Source organism: Pantherophis guttatus, chromosome 2 (genome assembly GCF_059756535.1).
Source record: "Pantherophis guttatus breed Tessera chromosome 2, ASM5975653v1, whole genome shotgun sequence".
NCBI classification, from domain to species: domain Eukaryota; kingdom Metazoa; phylum Chordata; class Lepidosauria; order Squamata; family Colubridae; genus Pantherophis; species Pantherophis guttatus.
In genome coordinates this window covers 106,216,523-106,240,099 of record NC_142064.1, presented here as the reverse complement: position 1 = coordinate 106,240,099, position 23,577 = coordinate 106,216,523, and the positions used below count along the sequence as shown (strand labels likewise).

Below are 23,577 nucleotides of genomic sequence, written 5' to 3'. Positions count from 1 at the left end.
TCTCTTCCTCCCTCTCTTACCCTCACTCCTATTCTAATTTCCCTTCCTTCCTCCCTTCTCTTCCTTCCCTCTCTCTCCTTCTTTCTTCCATCTCTCTTCTCCTTCCTTCATCCCTCTCTATTGCTGTATCCTTTTGTGCATATGGATTACTCAGAGGGCTGAAAAAGTTATTTTTGACTGGCCCTCGCACTTTTGACCACTCCTCGAACTTACGACTGTCCTCACATTTTATGTTTTTCGCCCTATCTTATGACCATGGTGAAGACAAGTAGTGGTGAAATGACTGACACAGTTGTTAAGAATGCCGCAATGGGCATAAATGTGAGGAAGGTCATAAGTGCGAGGACCAGTCAGAAATGACTTTTTTCAGCCCTCTGAGTAGTCCCTATGCACATAGCCATGCCCACCCGGTCACATGACCACCAAGCCACTCCCCCAACTAAGCCACGCCCACAGAACCGGTTGTTAAAAAAATTGAATCCCACCACTGAGTAAATTGCTTGTGTATTACTGCCAAGAAAATTTCATGGATGTGTCAATGAAGCCACCAAAATCTGAATAAATAACTCTGAAAACCTCAAAGTATTTTGTTTGTTTGTTTTTCAAAGCTCAGTCCAAAGAAAAATTTGCTTATCCTTGTTTGAGAGCATCATCCTACATCCCTCTTTCTTAAAGTAATGAAAGGATAAAATGTAAACGTTTGAATTAAAACTAATAGTTTACTTAAGCAATTTGCATTCAGAAGAAAGAAAGAAATTTCTTCTTATTCCAAGTTTAAATTTATAAAAGCCCCTGGTAACAGAATGGAAACTTTATTGGGAGAATATTTGAAAAAAAAAATGTATTCTATATATTTGTTGTTTAATCTTTAATCTATCTGAACTTTAAATTGCTTAGGGGAATGAAATAAAAAAAAAGAGTTCTGATTAAGAATGGTTAAATTTATGATCAACCATTTCTATCTATGTTGTTGAAATATGTTTTTTGAACTGAGAATCAACATTTCTATGTTACCCTTTCTCACAATTATAGGTGGCTTACAGTGACCAAAATAATTTGTCTGTAAAATATTCATAAAAATCATACAACTAAAATTTACAAATACTATTAATATTATTTTATTTTTATTTTTTTATTTTTCATATTTGTATACCACCCTACTCCCGAAGGACTCAGGGCGGTGAACAGCCATAATAAATACAAATACATATAGAAGTTAAAAACTATTTAGAAACAGATTAAGTAATTTAGGCTCAAAGATTAAAAAACATCCAAATTTATCTAAAGAGGTTTAAAACCCAATTTAAAAGCCAGTTTAAAAGCCAATTAAAAAGGGAGAGTTAGGCCAGACCAGCTTGTTGGAATAGAAATGTTTTCAGGGCACGGCGGAATATGCGTAAGTCTTGGATGTTTCGTAACTCCGGGAGAAGCCCGTTCCAGATGGTAGGTGCCCCCACAGAAAAGGCTCTCCCCCTGGGGGCCGTCAGTCGACATTGTTTGGCCGACGGCACCCTGAGGAGTCCCTCTCTATGGGAGCGAACTGGTCGGTGAGAGGCTATTGGTGGCAGGAGGCGGTCTCGTAAGTACCCTGGTCCTGAGCCATGGAGCGCTCTAAAGATAGTAACCAAAACCTTGAAGCGCATAGAGATAATAATAGAGCTAATAATAATAGAGCTACTAATAAAACTGATCTCCTGTCAGGCAGATCTGAATACCCCCTGAAGAGTAATTGTGCTACATCCGTGGTTTTAATTATATTTGAGCATGCTGTGCCAATATCCAATGGTTCTGTCGTCTTGCTTTCATACTGCATGAAATATTCAAAATTTGGATTTGCATGTTAAAACATATTTCTTTAAATGTTTTAAAACAGTTGCATGCTGGAGTTCATGTGCTGCATATTTGCAAACTTGTTCTCATTTATTCATAAGATGATGCTTATTTTTAGTTTAAAATATGTGCATAATATGTGTACCAGCATGAAGTTTTCAGTAGTAAAATATCCCTAATGCTCTCAATGAATGGTTCTTTCCTTCTAGATTCATTCCTGAGTCACCTCGTTGGTTATATTCACAAGGTCGGCTCCATGAAGCTGAAGATTCTCTCTACCTCATTGCAAAGAGAAACTACAAGCCCAAGTGCACTTTTTCACTTAAACTTCCAACTGCATGGAGTTGTAAGGAGTCTTGTAGTATAATTGATTTGTTCCGATATAAGATCCTTTTGGGACGTACTCTGGTCATGATGTTCATCTGGTATATATGCTACTTTTTGAAAATTATCTTGGAAGTGCTGCTTTCAGTTTACTGAAATGTCATAAAATAGTCATGTAGTGATTTGGGGACTCTTGTAATTTATTGGGTTTTTTACTGTCTCTGTAGTTCTTAGTTTGAAATCATTTACTTAAGAAAACGGTTGTGGCAAAACGTCTGAGTGGATTTGGAATATAATGTAGACAATGCTAAAGATGCTAATTTATTGTGTAAATGTTTTTGTTTCAGCCATGTTGCCATGGAAAACATTGAAGTGTAATGCTAATTAGATTGTGATTCATCATAATTTGCTATTTCTTATTATGTATAAGATTGGTACACTTTTCAAATCAAGACAAAAGCAGTCTGCTGACCTTTAGGAGGCATATCAGTCCTTTTTAATTCTCAATGACAATACTTCCTTCCTTTCCAATCAGATAGAAATTACTGCTAAATTTGATTGTTTTTGATACTGAATTTCAGCAGTATGATTTTGGGGTCATGTTATGTTTTGAGTGGAGATGAAGATGAGGATTTGCCTCCTAAAACCTTTACATTTCTATCCCTAAGATTAAATATACACCCAGAGCAAATCTTTAGCATGTATGTTCAAGATAGGGTAGGTATCTAAAGTCAAATTGATTTGAATGTACATGAGATGTAGTTCTAAATGCCACAACACAGAGCCATTTCATATATTGACAGAGAAGGCTCTGATCAATTGAAAATGACAAATATGATGGTATGGTATGCTATACACCAGGGGTCCTCAAACTACGGCCCGCTGGCTGGATACAGCCCACCGAAGCCATTAATCCAGCCCATGTGGGACCACGAGGCTGCCCCACCCACATCACCCCGCCTACCCACCGCCCCCACCCCCGCTTTCTGGAGCCTGGGGAGGCCAAAAACGGGAAGCGCAGAGGTCTCTGGATGTCAAAAACAGGCCCATTTTTGGGCGGCAGAGAGGTACTGGAGGCCAGGGAGGCCAAAAACGGGACGCGTGGAGGACTCTTGAGGCCAAAAACAGGCCCATTTTTGGCCTCCCTGACCTCCTGAGAGAGAGACAGGGAGAGAGAGACACACACACGCACAAACAGAAGTCCCTCATACACACCCCAAGGCAGCTACATCTCTTCACTAACCTGCTTTCCACCCCCAGAAGCAAAACAAATTAAAGTTTAATGTGTGTGTATTGTTTGGACTACTAAATTGGCCACGCTCACCCAGTCACATGACCACCTAGCCACACCCACCCAGCTGGTCTGGTCCCCCAACAGTCTGAGGGACCATGAATTGGCCACCTGTTTAAAAAGTTTGAGGACCCCTGCTATACATAGACACACAGACACATTCCGAAATTCTGAAAAGTTATACATATATAAAATACTGTGAAACGGTTACTTTATGCCATTTTACTTTGCCATAGCTAACAGCTAACCATGATGCTAGCATTAGTACCTAACCATGATATTATAGTTAGTCAGCCAAACTTTATTTTGTTCAAAGATCAATATAGAACAAAACAGTTCAAAACTCTTAAAAACAAAACAGGAGGACCAAACAAAACACAGGCCAAAAGAATATTATTGTTACTAACAAACTGCCTCTCAAGGACCAAAAAAAGTCTAGAATATTATTTGCCTAAAACTAAGATATAAAGACTCCAGACACACTAGAGAAGAGTCTAATGCTGGGAATGATTGGGGGCAAAAGAAGAAAGGGATAACAGAGAATGAAGTGGTGGATGGAGTCACTGAAGCAGTCGGTGTGAGCTTAAATGGACTTCGGGGGATGGTAGAGGACAGGAAGGCCTGGAGGAACGTTGTCCATGGAGTTGTGATGGGTCGAACACGACTTCGCGATTAACAACAACAACAAAGACATAAAGCCAAAAATCCTACATAGAAGTATATTAAAAGAAAACAGAATAAAGTGACATCTATCTACATATACTTGATGTTGATGATGATGATGATGAAGAAGAAGAAGATAATGAAGAAGGTGATGATATCCATTCAGTCATGTCCGACTCTTGGCAGTTCTTATTAGTATGGTACAAAAGCTAGGCACAAGTCAGGTCTTGAGCTTGCTTCCCACCATGCCCGGCCCCACACCCTCATCTCCAACCCTGATCACCCTCCCCTCCTCATTTTACATTTTATTTTATTTTATTTATTTATTTGTCAAGCATATATAAGGTAACAGGTAAAAGTATAAACATAATTTGAATACATGAAAAAAGTAAGAGTAAAAAGGAATATTAGGACAGGGACGGTAGGCATGCTGGTGCACTTATGCACGTCCCTTACAGACCTCTTAGGAATGGGGTGAGGACAACAGTAGACTGTTTAAGGATCTACTTTAACAATCCCATAAATCATTTGTTAAAACACCCTTATCAAATTTTACCTGATAAATTTAATAACCAGATGATCTATAAAAGAGACCAAAATTATTTATGTTGTCTTTACTGTATTATCTGCCAAGTGCACTTTGAATATAATCCACCGGGGTGAAATGTAAAATTTGTTATTACCAGTTCTGTGGGTGTGGCTTGGGGGGGGTAATGTGACTGGGTGGGCGTGGCCAACTTTTTAAAAAAAAAACTTTTCAAAGCATTTTTTCTAATGCTTTGAAAAGCCTCTCTGCCGATCAGGAACTCAGCTGGGATCATCAGAGAGGCTTTTTAAAAAATGCCTCTCTGCCATCAGGGAACTCAGCTGGGATCGTCAGAGACTTTTCAAAGCATTTTTTTTACCACCTCTTTGGCCAAGAGGTTGCAGAAAAAAATGCTTTGAAAAGCCTCTGATGATCCCAGCTGAGCCACGCGATCATCAGAGGCTTTTTTTTTTAACTTTTAAAAGCATTTTTTCATCAGAAGAGGTTGTAGAAAAAATGCTTTTAAAGGTTAAAAAAAAAAAAACCTCTGATGAATGTGTGGCTATGGTGGGGGGGGGGGGGCAGGGATTTTTGCTACCGGTTCTCCAAACCACCCACTGCCATCGCTACCGGATCGGGTGATCCGGTCCGAACCGGGAGCATTTCACCCCTGTAATCCACTCTTAAAATATGAAAATTTAGTATTCATAGCACTATTTTGGGGCTTGTGATTTTGGAAATATAATTATTGTGGTATGAGGGCTGTGAGCTCAAGATTCCTGAGATAATTTCCATGTGATTTTTATTTAAAAATTGAAGAGTTAAGAAATAAAACAAAAATTAAAGTATAAAAAAGCTAAATATATGCTATAATTTGAAGCAATCATCAGAAAATACATCAAAATAAACAAGGAGCCTAGTTAAAAACAAGTGCCTTAAACAATTAACAAAAAAGCCACATTATTGTGCAAAGAAAATTTAAAAGCTATTCTGTTTTCAGTGAAATAAAACTTGAAACATATATTACATGTTTTATTGGAACAAAAAAAATCTTTTTTTTTGCATTCATAGAAAAATGCTGTTCCAACTATTCTCAAGCACTAAAAATATCTACCAGATGATGTCAGGAAGAGATAATGTAAGGGACATAATTTTCTTCTCAAAAGCCAGTTCTAGCATGCCAAGTGAGGTAAGGTACTCTGGTACCTATCCAGAGAATACCTTTTTCCAAAGAAGATAAAAAAACAATGCCAAAGAAAAGTAGTTATATTTAGGTGTAACAGGTTCTGCATATTTTGCAGGACTGTTAACTTTCCTCAGTGTACTATCAGGTATCACTCAAGGATCATGGCTTGTGAGCTTTATCATTGCATCTCACATCCATAAAGACTGTGCCTTGAATTAGCATCAAGCAGTACTTTGGATATGAAATTCCAGAACATAATAACCCTATTATGTCACTTCCTGCCCTGATTACATTTGTGTAAAATTGGAGAAGCAGTAGTTCTTAAAGCTATATCACAGTATATGATTTGACACTAAGTTACTTACAGACTGTTTCTCTTCGTAGATGACCAGGCTGAGCAGAGGGAGGGCTCAAACGTCATAAATCATGAATCCCTGCGCGCGCCCACAAGAGGTCTAAGTCCAGCTCACTTTGAATTCCTTTTTATTCTTAATTCCTGCAAATTTCCCTTGACCATTAGTAGCTCAGATTCTTGTAGAGAGCTTAAACTTGCAGTAAACCTTTATGCTCATTTGAACTGCCTGAATCTCCTGATTTCCCGATGCTTAACAGATCCCCCTATTTATATACTGCAGTCCTCCTACCAATATCTTTTAATGGTCCCCTGTGGGAGCAGCTGAGCTGAACAGGGCTGAACTTTTCAAGCAATGTTTGTCTGTAGTAGTCTCCATATGATGGAACATGCTTCCCTTCAAGATCAAATTGGCACCCTTGATTATAGCAATAGCATTTAGACTTGCATTACCATCCCAGGATGCTAAACAGCCCTCTCTGGGCAGTTTACAATGTCAGCATATTGCCCTCAACAATCTGGGTCCTCATTTTACCAACATCAGAAGGATGGAAGGCTGAGGCAACCTTAAACCGAACAGAGGCAAACTCTTGGCAGTGGGCAGAGTCAGCCTGCAATATTGCATTCTAACCACTGCACTCCAGTTGTTGGTCTTCTGGAAATTGTAGAAAATGGTCAGGCATAACACATTTGTTTGCTTTCAAGTTTATAGTTATTTTATACACAGTATATTAAAGTGTATTGTGATTAAAATATTTCTTTTTTGTCACCTCTAGGTTTGTATGCAGCTTGGTTTATTATGGTCTTACTCTCAACGTGGGTGATCTGGGTGGCAGTATCTATGCTAATTTGGCTCTTTCTGGTCTAATAGAGATTCCTGCATACCCACTCTGTGTCTATTTGATAAGACAGAAATGGTAAGTTTTGAATAGATGTTACATATATGTCAGATTATGCAGGCATTTGCTTTAGGACAGATCAAGAACATGAGTCCATGGGATCATATATAAGCATCTCTACACATTCAGTTTATGCACTTAGCATGAAAGACAGGTTTTTACTTATAATGAGATGGACCAAGTCCATCCCATTGACTGTACTTCCCCCCCTTTATCTTTTTGGAGACCCCCTAAGTTTGTACCAACTGAAGATTCCATCACCAAATAGTGGCATGGCTTTCCTTTTTAAAAAGAAATGAGCAGAAAAATATACATTTTCCAGTTCCGTACAGGTAGTTCTCAACTTACAACTGTATTGAGCCCAAAACTTCTATTGCTAAGCGAGTCAGTTATTAATTGAGTTTTGCTCTGTTTTATTATCTTTCTTACTGTAAATGTTAAGTGAATCATTGCAGTTAAGTTAGTAACACAGTTGTTAAGTGGTCTCCCCATTGACTTTGCTTGTCAGAAGGTTGCAAAAGGTGATTGCATGACACCGGGACACTGCAACCATCATAAATATGAGCCAGTTATTAAGTGTCTGAATTTTGTTCATAAGGCTATGAGGATGCTGCAGTGCTTGAAACTGTGAAAAATAGTCATGTCACTTTTTCAGGGCTGTTGTAACTTTGAATGGTCATTAAATGAATGGTTGTAAGTCGAAGACTTCCTGTATGTGCAGTCCTTGTGTGTGAATATATGCACATGCTTATCAAAAAATTAAAAATAACAATATTAATAGCATTTAAACTTATATACGGCTTTATGGTGCTTTATAGCCCTCTCTAAGTGGTTTACAGAGTCAGCATATCCAACCATCTGGGTCCTCATTTTACCGACCTCGGAAGGCTTGAGCCAGTAAATTAGAACTGCCAAACTTCTAGTAGCCTTCAGTACTGCATTCTAACCACTGCGCCACCACGACTCTTCTTTAAGACAGATCAAGAACATGAGTCTTGCAATAGTGCAAGTTTCTAGATCCATATTTTGTAGTAGTCTCACTTCATCATTTCAGTGTTCTTTGTAACTTTTGGCAACTGGAATAAAAGACTGGGGAAAATTAATAAAGTGATATTCTAGTTATGAAGCCTAATCAATGCAACAGACTATAAAAGAGTTTCTATCCTATTTTAATGATATGTCTAAACATGTTGGTAAAATAGAAAGGTATTTAATATACATTTTATCTAGCAAGAAAATGAAGCATCATTGTGAGAAGTGCAAATGCATTATTATCTGGAAAGTTTCTGTAGTTCACTGTGGTGATTAGTAGAAATCAGCACAGGTATGACAAGAGCAACGGGTCATCAAACTCTCCTCATCTCATGGCATCATGATAAAATAGTGCCTTTTTACAGGATATAAATCAAATACATTCGTTAATTTCTCCTCATATTGCTTTTTTTTTTTGTTTGTTTGTTTCATTTCCTTCTGATTATCAGGTTTGGCCGTAAACGGACACTTGCTGCATTTTTGTTTCTAGGAGGACTAGCCTCTCTCCTTGTCATGTTCCTTCCACAACAGAAAGGTAAAAGGATTTATTTAATTATGGAAACTAGAGTTAATCAAATGTGGAGCTGGTCCCCTCTCTAAGAATGCTCTGGTTATCCCTCAACTATGAACCTCATAGCCTGGAAACATAGGACAGGCAGCAGTCACAATTCCTTTTCTCCAATATTTCCTAACCTTGCCAGAGTTGGGAGGCTATCAGCTTAACCTAACAAGTGTACAGGTAGTCCTGGGTTTACAATGTTAATGGGGATTGCCAGGATGGTTGCTATTATGCATTGTGGTTGTAAAGTGTGATGACATGTGATTGCATTGCTTACTGATAACAATTCCACACTTCCCATTGCTGTCATCATCCTAGAACTATATAAGGAGTCCCAAGTAAGGAATACGGGGGAGGGATGGTTGATACTACAGGTGTTGCATGGTTGATGCTGCTGGTTGGTGCTGCTAAGGAGGACACATAGGCTGGCAAAGGTAGCCCATGGGCCAGCAAGGGCAGCACATGGGCTTAGAAAAGTGCAGGGAGGGACTTCCGGCTGACATCGCTGCAAGATCGGACATGAGGAGCGGGTTTCCACGCTCCCACACCAAGTTCTCCCTGCTGGAGGGCTCCGAAAGGAGCTAAAGCCACCCTGTAGGAGAGGTGAAGTAAAGAGAGGTGCCCTGCAGGTTGCAGAAAGCCATAACTCCTGCTTGACCCAGGGCTTCTTCCCTCTCATCCACGACAAGGAGAAGAGGCAGCCAACATGGCTGCCATGAAGCTGGAACAGCCGAGGCAACAAAGAAATGTGCAGGAGTGGTGTAGATGAACAGTAAGTGTTCATTTAGACCCTAACTTTAAAAGAAAAAAAGAAGAAGAAAACCCAAGAAAAGAGATTCTTAGAACTATTTCTTAAAGTGACGAATAACCATAGAGAGAAAAATCCTAGACCCTAAAGAAAGGAACTAAGGGGAAAAAAGCTAAAGACCTTTTAAAACATAGAAAATTAGACTTTTAACTGGGTAAGCTTTGTTCTGGAAAGGCATTATAAAATGCTGGAACCATCTACTTGAATAGCTGACTTTGCTCCCATAAATTGAATTAAATTTGGATTAATGAATTTGTTAGACTCAGAACAATGCTAAACCCTAAGTTGAGGATGCCATCTACTGGTGAATGGAAATATACCATACCTCTACAAGTCTGCAAATTTCTGATAAGAGAAATAACATCCATCTGGAGGACTGTGGTGATACTCACTGTTCTATAACTATCTACTTTATGATTACTGGACTCTATTGTGAGAATAAGGAAGACCTTTAAGTAAAGTTAAGTGACTTTTGATTTTTGGAAAGCTGCCTGGACTACTTAAATGGAACAGATTAATAATCCTGAGATGTAAAGAACTATGATTATTGAACTTTCTGAGGAGCAACATTGGACCTGAATATATTGTTTTTGGACTATTGAATAAGAGTGGGACTTACCAAAATAAGACAAGATGCCATCAGGGGGAGATGAGTGAGATTTCAAAAGAAATGGTGTTGATGTTTCAAAGCATTAGGTATACTATGACAAAGAATCACAGAGAGATGAAGAACCTAGTGCAAGGATAAATGGGAAAATACAAAATATCCTACAACTGATAATGAATGAAGATCAAAGAGTCCAGGAAAGAGAGGAGACAACAGAAAGAATGGAGGAAAAAATAGACAAATCAGCAAATAAAGCAAGGAGATGAGAAGGAGAAGATGATAAAGATAATAATGACTAATGAAATAAACCAAGGGAAAAGTATTTTAAGAGATTTAAAAATGGAATCGGATAAGCTGGAAGATACTTTTGAAAGGGAGATAGGGGCTTTAGTGGACACTCTGGAGACCTGGCAGTTTAGGGGGATAGAGATGGGAGAAATATTCAGACTGAATGGTGAAGACACAGATGTTGATAGAGACAAAGATCTAAGAGAGGGGTATGGGAGGCAAGCTAAAAAATGAATAAGAATTGAAGTATTAAAATGGGCAAGAGATGATGGATAGAAAGGATATTTTTTTTCTAATATAATTAAAAACTAGAATAGAGGGAGAAATAAGAATGCACACTTTTATATAAAGTAATAGTTAGATGGAAAGATTGGAGGTTGAAAGTTGGTATTCTTATGTATCTATAAATAAAATGATGATTGGTACTAGAATGGTGAATTGAAACATTGAACAACCAAATAATGAAGGACTATGTCTTAATATAAACATGTGGATTAAAAGTAGGATTAGTAATGGTGGCCTGACTAGAAGCTAGAATAGAGGCAGAAATAAGAAATAGGGGGAATATTAGCATATGTAATTTTTATATAATAGAATATAAGCAATAGCTAGATGGAAAGACTAGAGGCTGAACGATGGTATTACTATATATGCTTAAATAATATCATTGGCATTAAAATGGAACATTGAAATATTGAATGACTACTGTAAAACAAACATGTATACTATTATTAAGATTATTTAAATTTGATTAATGTAACAAATATTATTAATATTATTATTGCTGCTTCTATCAAAATGAATTATACCCAGAGGCTACACTGTTCATGTATTGATATTGATGTATATTTAAAAATAAAAATCCAACCAAACTTAAAAATAAATAAATAACTCCTAAAAAAGAAAGCAAGAAAAGTGCAGGGAGGCAAGGGGCTGCTTTGGAGTATGAGATCTTGAACTCTGTTGTGGGGCTCCTCTGGAGGAAAAGTGATGGATGCAATTTATGGGAATGACTTGCTGCTTTCCCTGCCAACTTCCACATTGACTTTGCTTGTAGACGCCACTGGGAAGGTTTTAGTGGTGATCACGTGGCCATAGGGACACAACTTTATGAACCATTGCAGGTCCCCTTTGTTCAGCGCTGTCATGAATTTGAAGGCAGTTGGGGGCTTCCCATTTTCACACACACATGCTGCTCAGAACTCAGTGTGGCCACAGCAGCTCTGAGCCAGCACAGCAGCAGCAGGAGGGAATGTAAAAGTGAGAAGCCCTGGGCACTCCTGCCGCCCAGGCTGGTGCACTCTGCTCATCCACTCACTTGCCCACTCACCTGGGTCTCCCTCTGACCACTTGTGGCAGGATGCCGCAAGGCTTGTCGTGTTCTCCTGCCGCAACAAGCCTCCCACCATCACGAGCCTTGTGGCATCGTGAGTGGCTGCACCGGTGTGACAAGCCTCGTGAAGATCCATTTCTGGCGAAGTTTGGGGGAGAGAAAGAAGCCAGAGTCTCTGCTGCTTCTGCTTTCCTTGCGTACAGCCAAAAGTTTGCAGAAGGCAGGAAGGTGAAATGCCAAGCTCGACTCATACCCATACCTCGCATATTAACCCCACTTTCTCAACCTACTACCCAAGTGAACCTCCCCTCCTGCTGAGGCTACCTTGCAAGTGAATTCACCTACATTTCGCCATGAACCACCCTGCTCCTGACTGAGGGCAAAGCTAAAGCAGGAAGAAGAAGCAGCTGTGGCCCCAACCGTGCCTGCTTTCTGGCCTCAAGCATGCTCAGAGAGCACCAACAAAGCACCATTTTTGGCTTTTTTTTAAAATCAAGTTTTATTTATTTTTCCCCCCAGTTTTCACCCACATATTTTATGAACAGAGTATTGGCCATATCATAACTTATACAATTTAACATATTCAAATACATTTTACCCAGTTACAATTTTTGCCAAAATTTCCTTTTTCCATTTTTTTTGATCATGTCTTAAAATTTCTATGCTTATTTGTATAAACAACATCTTTATTCGCCCTCAAATTCTAATTTTTCTGTTTTAACTCAGATTTATTCTTTTATTTATTTATTTATTTATTTATTTATTTATTTATTTATTAATTATTCGAATTTCTATACCGCCCTTCTCCTTTCGGACTCAGGGCGGTGAACAGCCAAAATAAAAACATTTATACATAAATACGATTAAAAATAGATTTAAAATAATTAAATTTGGCCCATAGTTTAAAATTTATCAATTTAAAATCCATATCAAAATTTAAAACCAACCATAAAATCATAAAATCAAGAGAGACCGGCTAACTGAAAGAGATGAGTTTTTAGGGCCCGACGAAAGGTCCGGAGGTCGGAGATCACTCGTATCTCTGGGGGTAGATTGTTCCAAAGGGTAGGTGCCACCACAGAGAAGGCTCTCCTCCTGGGGGTCGCCAGCCGGCATTGTCTAGCCGACGGCACCCTGAGGAGGCCCTCTCTGTGGGAGCGAACTGGCCGGTGGGAGGCTATTGGTGGCAGAAGGCGGTCCTGTAAGTACCCTGGCCCTAAGCCATGGAGTGCTTTAAAGGTGATCACCAACACCTTGAAGCGCACCCGGAAGTCCACCGGAAGCCAATGCAGCTCGCACAGGAGAGGAGTCACATGGGAGCGCCCAGTCGCTCCCATAATCCCCCGCGCGGCCGCATTCTGCACCAGTTGGAGCCTCCGGGTGTACCCCAAGGGGAGCCCCATGTAGAGAGCGTTACAATAGTCCAGACGAGAAGTGACGAGTGCTTGAGTGACTGTGCGTAGGGAGTCCCGATCCAGAAAGGGGCGCAACTGGCGTATCAGGCGAACCTGATAAAAAGCCCCCCTGGCCACGGCCGTCATATGCCCTTCTAAGGACAGCCGTGCATCCAGGAGGACGCCCAAGTTGCGGGCCCTTTCCGTGGGGGCCAATGATTCACCCCCCAATAACCAGCGATGGCGTCAGCTGGCTATACCGGGACGCCGGCAGCCACAGCCACTCAGTCTTGGAAGGGTTGAGTCGAAGCCTGTTTCTCCCCATCCAGACCCGCACGGCCTCCAGGCACTGGGACATCACTTCCAAGGCATCGTTGGGATGGTCTGGGGTGGAGATGTACAGCTGACTATCATCAGCATACTGATGGAACTCCACCCCAAAACCACGGATGATCTCACCCAGCGGCTTCACATAAATGTTGAACAGGAGGGGCGAGAGGACCGACCCTTGTGGCACCCCACAAACAAGGCGCCTTGGGGTCGACCGCTGCCCCCCTGTCAACACGGATTGCGACTGGTCGGAGAGATAGGAGGAGAACCACCGCAAAACGGTGCCCCCCACTCCCAGTCCCTCCAGCCGGCGCAACATGATACCATGGTCGATGGTATCAAAAGCCGCTGAGAGGTCTAACAGGACCAGGATAGAGGAGTAACCCCTATCCCGAGCCCTCCAGAGATCATCCACCAACGCGACCAATGCCGTTTCCGTGCTGTACCCAGGTCTGAAACCGGACTGGAGCGGATCCAAATAGACAGCTTCATCCAGGTACTGTGGAAGCTGTTGCGCCACCACACTCTCAACAACCTTCGCAATAAAGCGAAGGTTGGAGACTGGACGATAGTTAGCCAAAACAGCCGGATCCAGGGATGGCTTCTTGAGGAGAGGCCTCACCACCGCCTCTTTCAAGGCGGCCGGCAGGACACCCTCACTCAAAGAAGCATTGATAATTCCCTGGAGCCAGCCTCGTGTAACCTCCCGGGAAGCCAGCACCAACCAGGAGGGACACGGGTCCAATAAACATGTGGTGGCGTTCAGCCGTCCTAAGATCCTGTCCACGTCCTCGGGAGCCACAGGATCGAACTCCTCCCAGATAACATTCTCAAGGCCTGCCTCAGTCATCTCGTCTGAACTAACCCAGTCAGTGGCCAAGTTTTCCCGAATCTGAGTTATTTTATCATCCAGATACTGTACAAAATCCTCAGCTCGGCCCTGCAAGGGGTCCTCCCGCGCTCCCAGATGGAGAAGGGAGCGGGTCACCCTGAACAGGGCGGCTGGGCGGTTATCTGATGACGCGATAAGAGCGGCAAAATAGCTAGATTTCGCCGCTTTTATCGCCACTAGGTAGGTCTTAATATGAGACCTTACCAGTGTCAAGTCGGATTCGGAACGACTGGCCCTCCAACCGCTCTCTAGGCGTCTTTTCCGGCGCTTCATCTCTCTCAGCTCCTCGGAGAACCAAGGAGCTAAGTGAGTTCGGTGCCGGGTCAGAGGCCGCAAAGGCACGACCCGGTCCAAAGCCCCGGCAGCCGCACTATCCCAGGCGGCCACCAGGTCATCAGCCGAGTCGTGAGCTAGAGTTTCAGGAAATGGCCCAAGCTCCATCTGGAACCTATCAGGATCCATCAGGCGCCTGGGGCGGAACCACCTGGTCGGCTCCGCCTCCCTGCGACGGGGTGCGGCGGTCAGAAAGTCAAGTCGAAGAAGCGAGTGGTCAGACCATGACAAGGGTTCAGTATCTATATCCCCTATATCAAGGCCACTCAACCACTGACCAGAGACAAAAACTAAGTCCAGAGTGTGTCCCCCCATGTGAGTAGGGCCGTGAATTACTTGGGTCAGGTCCATGGCCGTCATGGAAGCCATGAACTCCCGAGCTACCTCAGAAGTTTCACCAATGGATGGCAAGTTGAAATCCCCCATGACCAGAAGTCTGGGGGTATCAGCCGCCACCTCGGCTATAACATTGAGGAGTTCGGGCAGGGTCGTCGCCACGTGGCAGGGAGCCAGGTACGTGATCAACAGACCCATCTGCACCCCACGACCCCACTTCACGAAAAGGGGACTCACATCCGGCTATCTGAGGCACAGTGGTCTCCCTCGGATCAAGACCCTCTCTTATAATGACCGCCACCCCCCCACCCCTGCCCTGAGCTCTCGGCTGATGAAATGCACGGAAGCCTGATGGGCACATATCCACGAGGGGAACCTCCCCCTCATGGCCCAACCAGGTCTCCGTAATACCTGCCAGGTCCGCTCCCCCCTCCTGAATAAGATCACAAATGAGGGGGGCTTTATTTACTACGGACCTGGCATTACACAACATCAGCCAGAAACTCGGGCCCTGAGACTCTAAGCAGCCTGAGGAACGGGAAGAGCTAAGGGGACCGGGGCACGCAATCGCTCGGAGATAGCGAGCGCGTGCCCCCACCACATGATGCGGCCCCCTGTTCCCGCCATACCTGCCCCTCCCACTCAGCGTATTGATGGAAAAGCCCTCAATAGAGGGCATTCTAACAGTCCCCTTTCCCCCAGAGTCCGTACCCCCATGGCACCATTAACATCCAGACTGGCCTCCCTCCCCACCCCCCTCCCCAAACCCCTTAAAAATTTACACAAAGACAATTTTAAAAAACCCCTCAGCCCCCTCTTTGCGGCATGCCACCTCTCGGGATTCCAAAATCCGTCATCGAGGTAGGCCCTCGATAACGTGGAGGGCCAAGCCTGAGAGAGGGGGGAATCTCGCAGACCAAGAAGCTCCGCTGCTGTGTACATCTTGCCACAGGGATGGGGTGACCGTCCCCTAAAGGGTCCATACAGAAAAGTCCGAGGGAGAACATAAAAAGACAGGAGCCACAAAAGGATTCAAGACCCAGTCCACTGTTCTCTCACAACAGAGGCCAAGTCCGTCTCCAGGTCGACACAGTCCAAGTGGGGAGGAAGAATAAATCATACCGCCCTCTCACAGCGGCTTGGCTCGATGGTCTACCCCCTTTACTGGTGAGATGGAAGTAATGGTTCAACTTGCGCACTTGGCACCCATAATATAGGTCCAAAATCCGCCCTCTCACGGCGGATTCGATGATCCGTCCCTCTGCCAGCAAAGTGTAAGTGTAAAGTGCAGGTGCCGAATGATGGTACAACAGAGACAGTACAGCACCCAGGATATAAGTCCTCAATCCGCCCTCTCACAGCGGTTTGTCCGATGGTCATTCCCCTGCCAGCAGGTACAAAGTGCAAAGTGCAAAATAGCTAATGCCATCCCAGCTCAGCCCGTGGGGCTCAGAGCCCAAGTCACTCTCTCACAGTGGTTAGGCTCTTGGCTGGTCCTCTCAGCTGGTGGGATGGAGTCATATACCAGCTCCTGTTCAGATGATATTAGTCCTCCAAACAAAGAGGGGAAGGGCTCAGGTGGAATAAGCGAGCTATTTATGTCAGCGAGGTGAAGCCAAAAGAGGGCGCAAGTCCGAGAAGGGCGTGTTCCAAGCGGGGAGAGATGGAAAGAGGGGGGGGGTTACACTTTAACCCCCCCAGTCCCCGAGGGCACTCTAAAACACCCCAGCGGAGACCCCCCCTCGATAACACACCCAATCCTCGTCTATCCTGGCTCGAAAAGATGGTCCTCAGCCACATTAGCACCCCTCATCAAGGCCATAGGGCGCTCCTCTCCCCGCCAGAGCCAGCCGGAAGTCTTCGCGGTTGTTGCCCTCATCGCCATCCCCCACTGCCGTAATGAAATCCCGGCAGCGTCCCTGAGATTTTTTAGGGAACTGGCAGCCCCAACAGCCCCGACAGCACCTCAACAAAGCCAGAGCCTGGGGCAGTGTCCACGTGGTAGGCGCCCCCAACGCAATGCCACCGCCGCCGCTTCCACTCCCAGCGAGCTCCAGCTGGGGGGGAAAAACGCCGCCCCGCTGCCTCTCAGCTGTTCCGAGGCTTCCGAGCCTCGCCAACGCTGTGCTCTCTGCTCTCTGCTCTCTGCTCCCACCACGATGTTCAAGAGGGAGCAGAAAGCCATCCCCGGAATGGGAGGAAGTTCCCCCAACTGGACCCGGGTCGCCAGGTCTTCAGGGCGACCCTCAGAGGGTCCCAAAAGGTAGGTCAGTGCCCATCCTCACGCCGCGATCTCAGCTAGCGTCGCCATCTTGCGCATGCGCAATTTTATTTTTTAATAACTCATTCTTTATCCTAGTGCATTTATGCATGTTCGGGGTTGCCTTTCTTCCATTTCATCTTTTTTATTGTACAGCAATCTTCTCAATCTCTTCCATCTCCCTCCCTTCTTTCCTTTCTACTTTCTTCTTCCCACTTCTCCTACTCCTTCTCTACTTCCCCTTCCTTTCTCCCTCTCCTCCTCTCTTTCTCCCTTTCTAACCCTCTCTCCTACTACTCTCCTTTCCCTTCCCTTCCTTCCTCCCCTCTTTCCTTTCTTCCCATTCCTCTCTCCCTTCTTCCTCCCTTCCATCCCTCTACTCCTCTTTCGTCTCTCTCTATTGCTGTATTTATTTTCTATTTTCCACTATGATGTCCAGGCAACCCCGACTTTTCTTTCATTTATTTTCTCAAAATTCCCCTTATCTTTTAATTATTAACAATGTATTTCAACTTATTCCATTTTTATCTTAAATCCTTTGCTAGTATAACCTTCCAACCCTTAACAATATCTTTCTTCTATTTTATTTCTTACATGTATTATTTTATTCTTACTTACATCATTTGTTAACATTTCCATTTTATTCAATTTTACATTTCAATTTCCCCCTTTAATTTCAATTAATTCTTTTGTTACTGTTATTTCTCTTGAATTATACATCTTCCAACAACAAAATATATAGTCCATTCTGTCTTTCACATTGCATCTACTGATCTATTTTACATTAAATAGTGTATTTCTTCTTTTTTACTTACATTTCATTTTATCTTTACTTATATCCCTTTTACAATAATCTGTATCTTCCTTCTAAATTGCTTTTTACATATAATTTCTAGAGTTAACATCCTTCTCTTCAATTAGCATGTTCATCTTTAAAATTCCTTTTTACTATCTCCTAACTATTTTCTTTTAATTTCTCCACAATTCCATTTCTTGACACTTTCTTCCCTTTCTCACATTCCCTTGCCGCCTTCTCCTTTTTCTTCCCCATTTCTTTCTCTTCTCTTCCTTTTTGAGATGTATTCCCCCTTATCCATTTTTATTCTATCACTATTAATTCCAGTGTAATCATCTTTTTTATTCTGTCACTGTTAATCCCAGTGTAATCATCTTTTTTATTCTGTCACTGTTAATCCCAGTGTAATCATCTCTTTTATTCTATCACTATTAATCCCAGTGTAATCATCTCTTTTATACTGTCACTGTTAATCCCAGTGTAATCATCTGTATCTTTATTTTCATTTATTTCTTTCCCAATTCTCCATGTTATCAATTTAAAAGGCAAGGATTTTTAAGTTTATTATTCCTCTGCATATAATTCAAATTCAAAGTCCATGTAGTGTCTCTTTTTTCTTTTTTTTCCTTTCCAGATAGTGTCCAATTCAAACATTCATTTGAACCATTCCAATTTCAGTCTTTGTTCACTCTGCTCCTCTTGCAATCACATTCTAGTTATATAAACAAAACCTTCCTACAGTACTTTCACATGATGATATAAATAAACTTAGTACGATACTTTTTTTCCACCAGCAGATGTCTCTCTCCAATTCACAAATCCTCCAGCCACAAAATATTCCTTTGTAAATCCACAAAAATGATTATTTCCTCTTCTCCAAATTAAATCCTTTTGTTGTTTAAAGAATACTTCTCTATCTCCTTTTTTCTTGTCTTGTTTTAATTTCATCCAAATCCAGTTTTAAGTCCTAGTGAAAGGTTCCTTTTAAGGCTTTAGTTTTAGTTTTAAAGTTTCTTTTTTTCCTTCGCTTAATTTCCCAAGTGCCAAATAGCCACTAATTAATCGTTGGGACTTCTTTCAAGCTTTTAAAAGTTTTTTCTTCTTACCTGTGAGTTGGCCAATTACTCACCTGGTAACAATACTCTGTTCATTCTCTACTCCTGCTCACATCTTAATCTGGTTGCCCAAGCTTGTAGCGGACACAATGGCCACCTCCACCACCGTCGGGTCAAAGAGCTATCTCCGACCTTCCGAGGAGCTTGCCTGCTCCTCTTTGGTCTTTTGAGATGCCTCTCTCTCTCTCCCATCCCTCCAAGATGGTTCCGGTCCGAAGGCCTCCCGACAGTGGTTTATCTGGCTGGGTTTTCGCGAAGCCCATCGGAGCTTCGCTATTTCCCAGCCAGTATCGCTGCAACGGTTCCGGTTCCTCCATTTTTGGCTTCTCTGGGATACTGAGCTGCCCTGAAGGATAGGGGGGGAAAATTAAGACATCCCCTGAAAATAAGCCCTGGCACTTATTTCGGAGGTCAAAAGAAAATAAGACCAGGTCTTATTTTCGGGGAAACACAGTATTATAAAATGTTTTTCTTGACTAAACAAAAAAAATTGTATGTGTGTTTTTAATAAGGTCATATGATTTTATTTAGTTCTGTCTGTCAATGGTAGCCTATCACATAAATACTATAAATACAAATCAAAGCAGTCCATAAAGAAGATCTCAGCAGTTCAGCAGAGAGAGGGGACCTGTGGTGGGAGTACTTTGCATAGGATTGCCTGGAGAGATGATGGGCAATGCCTAAATTTGATATATAAATAAACCAATTCTGGGATAAATGGAATTCTAAAAGTCATCCTTTCTTGTTCCAACAGCTACAGGAATATTTGCAATTGTGAACAACCGTTCTTTGTCTTTACTTGGAAAGCTGACTATCAGTTCAGCCTTTAACATTGTGTATATCTACACATCAGAACTCTATCCTACCGTTATCAGGTAAGTCAAGTTCGGTTTGTAGTCACTTAATGTAACTCTATATAATCACTTATCCATTCTTTTTTTTAGAGATAGAACACCATTCTTAGAGCTCGCATTCAGCAGAGAGGCAGCAAATCAGGAAGATCAGAGTTTTTGCTCATTAGAATTTGTATATGAGAATTTGAGCTCTGTCTGAAATATAATGTTTAACCGGTTAGACTAGGGCAGTGTTGGAGAACCTGTTCAGCACCGAGTGCCCAAACCGGAATGCATGCATGGATGTGCACATATGTGCGTGCCAGTGGTGGGTTGCTCCCAGTTCAGTCCGGTTCTATAGAACTGGTAGTAAAACCGTCAGGATGCTCCGCCCATCTGCCACGTCGTCATGGTTGATCTGCACATGCGCAGAAGCGCGCGCACCCATTGTGAACCAGTAGTAAAGGTAAGTGGAACCCACCTCTGGTGCACGCCGGAGCAACAGAAACCCGAAGTCCAGCTGGCCGGTGAGCATGCGCATGCCGGCCAGCTGCTCTTTGGGTTTCCAGTATGTGCATGTGCGCCAGCCAGCTGGTCTTCGCACATGCCGGAGCGCCAGAAACCCAAAGACCAGCTGGCCGGCATACATGCATGCACCGGAAACCAGAGAGCAACTGGTGATGGTGCACATGCCCACAGAAAGGGCTCTGCATGCCACCTCTGGCACACTTCCAATAGGTTTGCCATCACAGGACTAGGGGCAAGGAGATCCAGGCTTGAATCTACCCTTAGTTGGTAAAAGCTCATTGGCATTTTGTCAGTCATTCTCTCTTAAGCCTACCTACCTTACAGGATTGTTGTTGTGGAGAAAAATAGGAAGAGGAAGCAGAATGTATGCCTGAATAAAAAAAAAGGGGTTATACATCTAAATAATTTTTTAAAAATGTAATACCTAAACTAAAAAACCTTGTTTAGACAAAGGATATAGATCATATAGAAAATATGTTATTTTTAAAACCTGGTGTATAGCTTTTGTATTAATATATGGTTTTCAGAGTTCATATAAAAACACTTCATTAGCTATTTCATACTTGGTGAAAATATGTGCCTGTTTTTATGAGGTTACCAATATACACTACAATTAATGGTAGACAATTGTTACACACTCATGGAAGTTCAAAAGCACTTTTTTTGAATAGGGACTGTTTTCAAAATAGTCATAGCCCTATAATAAATATTTCAGCTAGTAGAAATATTAGTATTAGGGCATTTCCAGTTGGCCAGTTTGTGGAATGAGCCCATCCAAAATTAAAAGGCTTTGAATGAAATATACTGTGGTTGGGATCATTTATTTTGTTTTAAATGTTTATTGTGCTTTAATTTGGGGGGGGGGTGTCTTTTTTTTAACCATTTTTAACCATTTTGAGAATTGGGCAACCATATAAATCAAAACAAAATAATGTGTTGGCATTGTAGGGATTTGAATTTAGAGTTGGATTGAATATCTCTTTTTTTAAAAATGATTTAATATAGAAATAAAAGATATTAATCAAATATAAAAATAGTGGACAGAAAAGGGCAAAAAACAAAAAACCACAGTGAAATAGGTATATGTAAAACAAAAAAAAACCCTTTCCATTCTTAAATAGCAAATAATCTTTACCATATGCAGTGATACTAATAAGACCTTTCATACATTGATTAAAAACTAATTCATCTCTTGAGAATAAACAAGTCTTCAAACCAAGACTTTAAATCAAGTGTAGCACAGTCTCTCAAGATAAGACAATACCTTTAGCTATAGACTGAAATAGTGAATCCAGGAACCATCATCTTTCTGAGACACCAATTTTTTTATATATAATTTGCCAGCATATGCACAGTTTAAAGCACTATTTTCCTTCCCAACACCATATTAACAATTTGCTGAATAAACCAAAACAAAAAACAAGTCCATGTTCTTTCCATAAAGTTTCCAATAAACCTATTGTTGAATAAATTGCATTGCACAATTATAAGATATTAATTTAACATTAATCAAAATTCTAGCTATTTAGTTCATTAAAACAAGATATTTTTGCTCTTTATTTCAAGTTTCTTGCAGGTTTTCCATACATATCTTAGTATGTATTGCTTTTCAGTTGTACCCAAAAATTAACTGTAAATTTGGGGATCTCCAAGATTTTATTCAATATTCTGACTAATTGTTGACATATCAGGCACAAACTAAAAAGTCAGAACATGTTTTAAATGGAATATATTACTGTTCACTAGGTTTGGACAATTGAAATAGTTTTTGCTATAAAAAGACTAATAGTAAATAGTGTGTTAATTCCATTCTTTACCAAGGATTCCAGGGAGAAAATGTATCAGCAATTTTCAGCCTGACACCATTCCAAAATGTCACTTTCTCATGAAAATTGGGGTCAAGTTTAAGTTTCCGTATCATTTTCCAGATCTTAAAGCCTGGAAAAAAACTGTAAGAAAAAATTGTCTTCTAACTAAAAAAGGAACTAAGTCCCTGCCAAGACATCAAAGTATTTAAATAACTATTTATCGTGCTAACAGTTTGTGTCCATGAAGAAACAGAGGTCAAAATACAAGCTCTGTGAACCAGCTGGCAATGAGGAAACTTGAAACTACTATCTTTGTGTGTAAAGATAAGAAAACCCAAGGATTTGACCATCTCATGAAATGTTTTTTTAGTATCTAATAATCTGTTTAAAATATCTAGAAGGTATTGATCTAATTAGAGTGTATGTAGGCTAAATTGAAGTAATCTTATGTCAAGGAATAAAGTATATTTTCAGGTTAAAAAAATGTTCCTGGTTTTTCTTATTTTTTATTTGAATTTATACAAGGCCAGAACAATCTTGCTTAGAATAAAATTCATGACTTAATCTGATTTAATTTAAATGTAAGCAAAATTAAATAGGCCCAGTACTCTTCAATATCTTCATAAATGACTTAGATGAAGTAATAGAAGGAGAACTCATCCAATTTGCAGATGACAGTAAACTTGCAGGAGTCTCCAGAAGACAAGCTCAGGATCCAAAAGGATCTCGACAGACTTGAACAATAGACCTTATAATGGTTCTATAAATAGAGGCATAGAATCAAAATCATGTGATGTATTAGTACCGCTTTATAAAACATTAGTAAGACCACACCTGGAATACTGCATCCAGTTTTGTTACCACATTACAAAAAAGATATTGAGACTTTGGAAAAAGAGTAACTAAGATGATTAAAGGTCTAGAGACTAAAACATGAAGAACGGTTGCAGGATTTGGATATGGCTAGTCTAGAAAAAAGAAGGACTAAAGGTGACATGATAGCAGTATTCCAGTATTTGAGGGGCTACCACAAAGAAGAGGGGGTCAATTTATTTTCCAAAACACCAGGGGGCAGGACAAGAAACAATGGATGGAAACAAATCAAGGAGAGATGCAACCTGGAATTAAGGAGAAACTTTCTAATAGTGAGAACAATTAACCTATGGAACAGTTTGCCTTCAGAAGTTGTGGGTTCTTCATCACTGGAGGTTTTTAAGAAGAGACTGAAATGTTATAGGGTCTCCTGTTTGAGCA

The 23,577-nt window shown here is 41.4% G+C and overlaps 1 protein-coding gene across 4 annotated transcripts in view; it reads left to right on the top strand.

Annotated features, from left to right (window-relative positions):
• SLC22A15 (solute carrier family 22 member 15) overlaps positions 1-23,577 on the top strand; it is a 54,786-nt gene that overhangs the window by 16,111 nt on the left and 15,098 nt on the right. For all 4 annotated transcript variants that reach the window (XM_034411156.3, XM_034411153.3, XM_087888379.1 and 1 more), the window contains 4 exons: positions 2,040-2,255; positions 6,949-7,089; positions 8,553-8,638; positions 19,909-20,029. In XM_034411156.3, coding sequence (XP_034267047.1) covers positions 2,040-2,255; positions 6,949-7,089; positions 8,553-8,638; positions 19,909-20,029 — 564 coding nt within the window. The remainder of the gene's footprint in view (positions 1-2,039; positions 2,256-6,948; positions 7,090-8,552; positions 8,639-19,908; positions 20,030-23,577) is intronic.